Source organism: Chaetodon trifascialis, chromosome 24 (genome assembly GCF_039877785.1).
Source record: "Chaetodon trifascialis isolate fChaTrf1 chromosome 24, fChaTrf1.hap1, whole genome shotgun sequence".
Taxonomy (NCBI): Eukaryota; Metazoa; Chordata; class Actinopteri; order Chaetodontiformes; family Chaetodontidae; genus Chaetodon; species Chaetodon trifascialis.
Window position 1 is genome coordinate 13624563 of NC_092079.1, and position 8702 is coordinate 13633264.

At 47.2% G+C, this 8702-nt stretch overlaps 1 protein-coding gene across 1 annotated transcript; it reads right to left on the reverse strand.

The window, feature by feature from the left end:
* Nucleotides 1-366: 366 nt before the first annotated feature.
* Nucleotides 367-7411, reverse strand: desmb (desmin b). The gene is made up of 9 exons (XM_070957844.1): nt 6834-7411; nt 4513-4573; nt 4216-4311; nt 2740-2901; nt 2489-2614; nt 2183-2403; nt 1886-1929; nt 1438-1526; nt 367-444 (listed from the first exon to the last, which is right to left on the reverse strand). Exons 1-9 carry the CDS (start codon nt 7409-7411, stop codon nt 403-405), a joined length of 1419 nt encoding a protein of 472 aa, XP_070813945.1. The 3' UTR covers nt 367-402.
* Nucleotides 7412-8702: the final 1291 nt, after the last annotated feature.

An 8702-nucleotide genomic window follows, 5' to 3' on the forward strand; every position in this document is an offset into this window, starting at 1 on the left:
TATAATTGATCGTTTTCTTAATTCCGCTGCAGCAGACCTCCTCATTCTTCCCTACAGACACTAGAAACAAGCTGATTTCTAATGAGAGCAGTTTAAAATATTTTCTTGCTTCTTAAAAAAGGTGTTTGGGAGTAAATTAAGGACAGAAATGACTGAGATGGAGACGTTGTGCAGGGCAGCTCGTGCACCCATAGCCAGCTTCATCTGTCTGTGCTGTCACAGCTAAAACACCGCAGAGCAGAGATGAACAAACCCTGATGACGTTAACGAGACCCCCCTGCCTTCACATATCACAGCACAGGCCAGAATCAGGAGTTTAAAGTCTTTTTACTTCGTTCAGTTTTCTTCGTCTGTCTCACTCAGGGAGGGCAGACGAGCGTCTTCTTCTTATCTTCTGCATCGTTACATGATGTCCTGCTGGTGCTGCGTGGACTCGCTGACGACCTGGAGGACAGAGATGCAGGTAAGGAGACGTCCAGAGATAGAGAAGATACACATGAAGAGAGATAAAGATGCTGTGTGAGACGGGCTCATGTCCTGCACGTCAAGTCTTTTAACTGCTAAAGGGTTATTCCAGCTGCACTGGCAGACGTGTGTCACTCTCTTTAAGAGAACAAGACTTTTAGGACTCAAACTCAGTTAAATAAGTTCAAAAGAGCTTCCCAGTGAGTTTTAGGGACCTTTTTTTTTTCATTGCCAAAGGCGGAAAAAACAGCAGCATGCCATCCTTCAACAAAGCTGCACGTGAAGGAGACAAAGTGCAGCTTTCACTGGGGGAAAGGGCAGCCCTGACTTGTCTGAGCATGCCTGCTATGTCTGCTTTCCCAGGAAGCCGCAGGTGTAGCATGTTTCCACCCGGGTGGATCGGATGTTTGCTTGGCACTCTTCGGCTGAACTAGTCGCTGTGTGTGTGTGTGTGTGTGTGTGTGTGTGTGTGTGTGTGTGTGTGTGTGTGTGTGTGTGTGTGTGCGTGTGTGTGTGTGTAGGTGTGTTTACATGGAAGCATCACAAATGCCTCCAGACTGATGTGAGAAACATCACTGTGTTGTGCCGCGAGCTCCTCAATGCTCCAAATGCTCGTTTGCTGAGGTCAAAGGTCGTGAGGGCGACTTCAGCTTGTACATAGATTAAAGACGGAGCTGCCACTGACTGAGCTGTAACCCGAGGAGGTGAAGAGGTGTCCGTTCAGGAAAATGACTCTGGCCATTTAGAGCAGAATGAACTGAAAGAGAGCACTGACCCCCGTCTAAACACTGATCAATGTTAGTGTGAGCCCATTAGTTCAGGTCAGAAAGATTCAACTGTGTGAAAAAAGCAGTTTAGAGCATCACACTGAATCTAAACCCTTCATTTTGTTCTTTTTTTATCATTTGGTGCATGTAATTGTTTTTTATTCATTCCCATAATAACTCAAAGAAAGATTTCGTTGTGTTTCACCTCTCCGTCGCGGGTTTCGATGGTCTTGATGAGGACAGTTTTCTTCGAATGCATCTCGGAGGAGCGCTGCTGGTGCTCAGGGCTGGTCTCTGTTCAAACACAGAAAATATCACCTTCAGCACGACAGACGTTCATTCCTGTTTGAAATATAATAAAGTATGGCAGAGGAGAATCTATTAAACCTTTAAATCCACTTTGCTGTATTAGAGGCAGAAGATAAAACAGTTTGTAGTACTGATCAACATCAAAAAATCACAGAAAATCTAATCAATTATACTTTTTTTTTTTAATCTTGCTTATTATGTCATGTCCTGCTCCTGCAGGAATCATCAAATTGGCCTTTAAGTGCTTATGAGCTCTGAATCTGGTGTAAAACTCTGACCCTGTGCTGGCTATAGAGGCTGCGCCCTCTAGTGGTGCGTTCAGGGAACAGCAGGTTTGTTCATACCTCGGAAGCTCACGGTGGAGTAGCTCTGCACAGGCAAGGTAATCCTGTACAGACACAGAGAACAGAGTTGAAATCATGATGCGTACTGTATTTAGTCCGGCTGGCAGCATGAGAACAAACTTTTCTCATCTGGTACCAACAGAATTTCACATGAAAACCATTTTTATAGACAACAAACTGTCAGTCAGGACTTGAAATCCTCCTTAAAGCAGGTTTGAAATTCCTCTGTGTTGTTTCAGTGAAACCCTGAAATGAAATCCTGGTCCAGCTGTTTGACTTGTTGGACTCCAGCATCACCTGCTCTCCTCCCCTTCCAGCAGCTTCCTGTAGGTGGCGATCTCCACATCCAGCGCCATCTTGACGTTGAGCAGGTCCTGGTACTCGCGCAGGTGGCGCGCCATCTCGTCCTTCATGTTGGCGATTTCCACCTCCAGCCGGGCGATGGTGTCCTGGAAGCCACTGGCCTCAAGTCCGTGACGGTCCTCCATGTCCCTCATCTGCCTCATCAGGGACTCATTCTGGATTTGAGACAGAGACAGGTCTGAAATGAAGCAGAGCTCAGGTGCAGATAAAGAGCGGAGTCTTTGTGAGCGGGAGACATACGGTGCCTTTGAGGGAGTCGATCTCGCAGGTGTAGGACTGGATCTGGTGTCTGAACTCCATGGTCTCCTGCCGAGCCTGCTTCAAGGCCTCGTTGTTCTTACTGACTGCCTGGTTCAGGTCGGATACCTGGAGACACAAAGGTCAAAACCGTGTCATTAGCTAAGGTTTGACACCAGGGATAATCTGTTCCTTCAGAATCAGGCCAGACTTTGGTGCCAGCCTCGAAATCCAGCAGTCTCTTCCTGTCTCACCTTAGACTTGTACCAGTCCTCGGCCTCGGCGATGTTCTTGGCAGCGATGCCCTCGTACTGAGCTCTGATGTCTCTCAGCGCCGCCGTCAGGTCAGGCTTGGACATGTCCATCTGGATCTGCACCTGAGTCTCCTGCATCTGCGTCTGCAGCTCGCGGATCTCCTGCAGGACGAGGGAGGAGGTCAGCAAGGTGGTGTGTGTGTGTGTGTGTGTGTGTGTGTGTGTGTGTGTGTGTGTGTGTGTGTGTGTGTGTGTGTGTGTGTGTGTGTGTGTGTGTGTGTGTGTGTCTTGGTTTTATTTCAGGGTCAGGTGTGTGTTATGAGCATCACAACGCAACGCAACACAACGTTAAACGATGCAGCTAGTGTGTGTTGCAATTTCTAATCTACCTAATTCAGTGAACTTTGACACACAAACTTAATGTGTTCAGCCAAGTACAAGTACAAGTACAAGTACCTTGGAATCGTACTTTACAGACAAACTTAAAGTTGTCACTTCAGACTTCAATCAAGTCTTAACTTCCCCTTCCAGCAGTTGTTGCTTTGCTGATATAAATCCTGAAAAACACCCGAACACTGGAGCAAGCACTCGGCTTTGGCATCATGTAGCCATCAAGTCTTATCACGATGGAAACACACACACACACACACACACACACACACGCAGGCTTACAAGCCTGGGCTGCTCAGGGACGCGGATGTCCGCTGCCGGTACACAGAGTAATTTTAGCCGTACATCTGCTGTGGGAGATTTCAGTGCTCTGCTGCAACACTGCTCAGGCCTGCTGCCAGCACACAGGCTTTGTGTGTGAAACTGTACACTTCCCCAGTCCTCTCGTTTGTCATCTCACACACACACACACACACACACACACACACACACACACACACACACAGTCGTGTTTCCATCGCTTCAGAGGACATTACGTTGACTTGTTTCCTGAAGACGTTCACTAACCTTGATCCAAGTCTTCACCTGACAGTTAAAGGATTCTGGCTATGAGGACTTTTTTTGTCCCCATAAGGACGATGAGTCCCCACAATGTGACTGTGTAAACATATTTCTGTCCCCACAACGTGACTAATACACACAGATGTAGCAGCAGATTCTGACAGACGGACAGACGGACAGACGGACAGGAGTCACTGAGCTCCGAGGTTTCGCTTGATCCTTAATAACCATAAGACGTCTGTTTGCTCTTCAAGTTGCTCATGTGCATAATTTGAAATGCACATCAAAAGATATCAGTAATTTCTTTAAAATAAACTCAAAATACTTCTGTTGTTCCCTCAACTTTGTAATTTTCCCCTTCAAATTACTTCACAAGTCGCCTCAAATGTCCAATTTTTGTCCCATTTGCAGTAACGGCGTGCTAAAGACCACTGAAGCTGAGTTTTTATGATGGCAGCTTTTTTTGTCCTGATAACTGAGTCCTGGGAAATGAGCAGAGAAACAGAGGACGAAGCAGGACAGAACCTCTTCATGGATCTTCTTCAGGAAGGCGATCTCCTCCTGCAGCGTCTCGATGCGTCTCTCCAGGTCCAGACGAGCCAGAGTGGCGGCGTCCACGTCCTGCAGAGCAGTTTTAAGAAGTCTCTGTTAAAACTGGCACAAAATCAAGGAAGTTCTGATCGTCTGAAGAGCATTTCCAAAGATCAGGAACGCTTCCGTACGTCACCACTGATTTTACTGCAGTAAAACCAATACTGGAGGGAATACTTGAGGCCATGTGTATTAATACACAGCACAAAGAGTAAAGCGTGAGGGACTCACCGCCCTGAAAGAGGCCAGGTTGTTTTCTGCTTCCTCCTTTTGGAGAATCTCCTCCTGGAGTCTGGTGGAGGTGACAGACAGTGAGTGAATCTCAACGCAGATTATTAATTCATCATTTATTTATTGAATTTAAGCTGTTTAAAATATATTTGCTATTAAAATGGAGCAGCTCTGGGAATAAACAAAAGGAAATAATGGGAATGTTGTGGAGGAACACTGAATAATTCCTTTATTTTTGGTGACCTTAAAGTAGACAAACATACTGAGTCTAAGAATTGTGCAATCATCCTAAAAAACCCACAGTGTGTCAGATTTTAACCACTAAACTCAAAATACAAAAGACCTCAGTCAGTCAGCGGCAGCTGCAGCCCTGATTTAAAGGTCATTTTAAGCATCCAGTCAAACATTTGAACTGAAAAGCAAAAGACAAAGAGCCAACAACACGTTCATGGCTGCCATAAAAGCTCTCACATGACAGCAGCTGTTACTGTAATCCTCTGCTGCAGTGAACAGATGCTCTTTTTGTTTATTAAGCCAAAAAAATTCAGAGTCTGTTGCACATTTAATGTGGCAGAACTGGCCTTAATAAACAGATATCCAGTAAGAGGAGATAAAACTGCAGATAAAAGCTTTGTTTCTGTTTTGCTGTGAGTGAAAACTCTGAAGTTGTCATGAAATACTGAACTCGTCTCCTCTGAGTCTGTAAAAGTGCCACCTCAGACGTAAACCACAGAAGAAGAGAAAGGACAGATCATCAGAGATGCCGCTGATACGAGGGAGCTCTTTCCTCTCCTTTTATAGAAGAGTGTAGGCATGGTGCGTGCGTGCGTGCGTGCGTGCGTGCGTGCGTGCGTGCGTGCGTGCGTGTGTGCGTGCGTGTGTGTGTGCGTGCGTGCGTGCGTGCGTGCGTGCGTGCGTGCGTGTCATCCATCATTTTTAAAGTTAAACATCTCAGAGAATATTCAATAAAAGCTGACGCTGGGCAGGAGGTGAGTGTTTGACTTCAACAGTGTCACAAAGTAATGAAGTACATTTACTCAGACTGAGTACTTTCTCCTCGTGCCACCTTCTCCTCCGCTGCGTCTGAGAGGGAAACATTGTGCTTTCTACTGCGTTTGTCTCATCGTGTGCCTGATCCAAACCGAAGCTCACTGTCAGCTCGAGACTGAAGCTCTGTTTGTATTGATAGCAGCAGACAAGTGTCAGAAAATGTGAATTATTGATGTTTGAATTATTCTTTCTGTCTCCAGCTGAAATCAACCTGAAGCACACTGTCATATGCTGCATGAAACACTGTCTGCACTCGTTTTGTTGCATTAATCCAACCAAATGTAATGAGTAAAAGTATCCAATTACAAGTAAAAGTATGAAAGTATTGTCAGCTGTGAGCATCAGAAGTAAAAGTATTCACTTTGCAGAGCTTCAGAAGCAGCTCAGAGACCAGAGTGAAGTGTTGGGATTGTACATTTCTGCAAACCTCAGACACATTAAATTCATACGTTTCATTTGTGTCATGTCAGCGTTTCCACAACAGGTATCAAAGTGAGTATTTTCAGTGAGAGTTGGAACATTTTACTGCAGTGTTTGCAGTATTTTCAGCCAAAACAGTTATAAGTTATAAGTTTCAGCAGAGCAGCTGGAGGATGTGACTGCTGCTGTCAGTGTCTCCACCATCATTATGAAACAGTGCAACACCTCCAACCTTCTGCTGTCATGGACAAAAATATGTCTCTGAAACTGATTCGTCAAGTGGTTCTAATGACCCTCCGGTTCCTCCTCTCAGTGCGAAGCGAGTCATGCACTCGCTGACAGTCGGTAGGCGAGTTCATAAAACTCTTCTCCCACTGCACCAACAGTGAGTCATCCCCTGCCTTCTCTCTGGGAGGTGGAGGTTAATTCTAGATCTTTTTCACGGTAAGCGGAGACGTCAGCAGCGACATCGAAGTGATTCACAGAAAGCAGAACTGAAGTTTTTGTTGTCAGTCACAGTCTCGCTGTGGTGTCCTGGTCAACGCTTAAAAACACGGCATGCTCCTTTAAAACGAACCCACTCACCAGGGTTTAAAGACGCTTCCTGTACCCTCAGCAAACAGCTGATGATGCTGCCAGCGGAGACTCATCCGCCCGCTCATCCACCTCTCCATCCACACGCTGCATCAGCAGGGAGGCTTCTCTTGATCTGACATTCAAACTTTTTCAAACTAACTTTTTTAAAGTCGTTTTTTTCTTTCCAATACACACATAAACCTACTTTAAACCATTTGAAACACACACACAAAATCTTCTTAAAGAAACACACACGCCGTCTTTGCCCCTCCCACCTGAGTTTGAGCTTGTCCAGGTCGTCGGCCAGGTTGTCCCGCTCCACCTCTATGCGTGACCTCTGATTGGTCAGGATCTCCACCTGCCTCCTCAGCTCGCTCATCTCCTCCTCGTACAGGTCGGCGATGCGCGTCGGCTCGCGGCCGCGCAGACGCTCCACCTCCACCGCCAGCACCTGGTTCTGCTGCTCCAGGAAGCGGACCTTCTCAATGTAGCTGGCGAAGCGGTCATTCAGGTGCTGCAGCTCGGCCTTCTCATTGGTCCGCGTGGTCAGGAACTCCTGGTTGAGGGCGTCGGCCAGGCTGAAGTCCAGTGTCTCGCCCATGCCGGCGTAGGAGCGCCCGATGGAGGCCCGTGAGGCCGCCAGGGGCTTGCCATAGTAGCCGGAAGAGACCCGGTAGGCCGGCGTCGAGCTGGTCCGGGTCACCTCATAGACCCTGGAGGTGACATGGCCCCCACCACTGCCGCCGCTGTGCCCCAGCAGCGAGCGGTTGAGGGAAGGCGAGGCGTAGGTTCCGCGGCCAAAGTGGCGGCGGTAGGAGGAGGCGCTTTGGGCGGAGGAGCTGAAGGAGGCCATGTTGGAGGACGAGGAGAGGCGCAGCTGCAGCAGAGGGGAGCACTGAAGAAGACCTCTCTGCCCCTGCCTATTTGTAGTTACCCCCTCCCTCGCTTTTTACCCCCTCCTCCCTCTAAATGCCCTCCCTGTCTCTCTCGCTCTCTCTCCTCTTTTTCTCTATTTTCCTTCTCCACCTCTTTCCTTTCCTCCTCTCCCACCTCCTCTTCATTCTCCCTCTCTGCCTCATAATGTTGTACCTTATTTTAGATTCTTCATCAGTTTGTGCTAAGCTACACACGATACAGGAAGTGCAGTTTGAGCATGTGTGAGTTTGAAGGCTTATCAGACGCCAAAGCCCTGCACAGACTAACGCTGTCCAATGGGATTGGACTGGAAAGTGGTGACAGCAGCCAGGAATGTGTACATGCATGTATTTGACTGACCAGTGTTGCACTTTGCTGCATTTCCTCACATTGCACTGCGACAAAAGTTGAGCCAGGTTGTTTTTTGGACGTCATCATCATCACCAACAACATGTGTTCCTGCAGGAGGCGTCTGCACTGTGCCAACAGCGAGTCTCACTGAAATGAATGAGGGAGGCTGTTTCTTACCGTGACCACGATCTTTCTTTAACGTAAACTGCGCAGTTTTTGTTTCTAAATGTGACCAAATCTTAACCACATGGACGTCCGGTAGGCGATGACAAACAACCCGTTCAGTCATTTATTTCAGAGGACTTGTTGGATCACAGTCTCATGAGAACATCCTCTTCCTCCCTGTCTGTGATCTCATGACATAACGATGTGAAGAAGCAAAGATGGAAGGTGGCTTTCGACACTCTGCAACGTCCTCACATGGCGAGGCGGTGCAGGTTGTTAATGACAGCGCCCGTGGGGGGACGAGCTTTGATGAACCTGCCTTAAAAAGGAAAACTATCCCATCCCGAGAGTCGGAGAGGTGCAGCATGAGCCTGCAGGAGAAAGTCCACATTCCCAAACAATAAGTGCCGTAAATGATGATATCAGGCGTGTGTGGTTTTCCTCTGCCAGCAGACACTGCAGTCATGTTGAAAATGTGTTTAAAGGGGAAACAAACAAGGTTTTATTTGGTGAGCAGTGACGTTTCAATGAAGAAGCATGATTGTCTTTCGACACAGATTTTAAAATAACGTAAACTAACATAAACCACACTTCCCACAATGCACCTGTTCATTGGAAGCTCTATTTGACACATTAGAGAAATTCTAAAAAGAAATGTGATGCACTTTTTCATCCTTTGAGTCTGTGTCTCGGCCTCGAGAGTCAGTCGGTTT

Excerpts from the sequence above, each read along its gene's own strand:
- desmb (XM_070957844.1), bottom strand. The coding sequence starts at position 7,411 with ATGGCCTCCTTCAGCTCCTCCGCCCAAAGCGCCTCCTCCTACCGCCGC. Across the intron at positions 2,615-2,739 it reads AGGACTGGTACAAGTCTAAG|GTATCCGACCTGAACCAGGC; the intron begins GTGAGACAGGAA and ends TTGTGTCTCCAG. Across the intron at positions 1,930-2,182 it reads CTGGAAGGGGAGGAGAGCAG|GATTACCTTGCCTGTGCAGA; the intron begins GTGATGCTGGAG and ends GTGTCTGTACAG.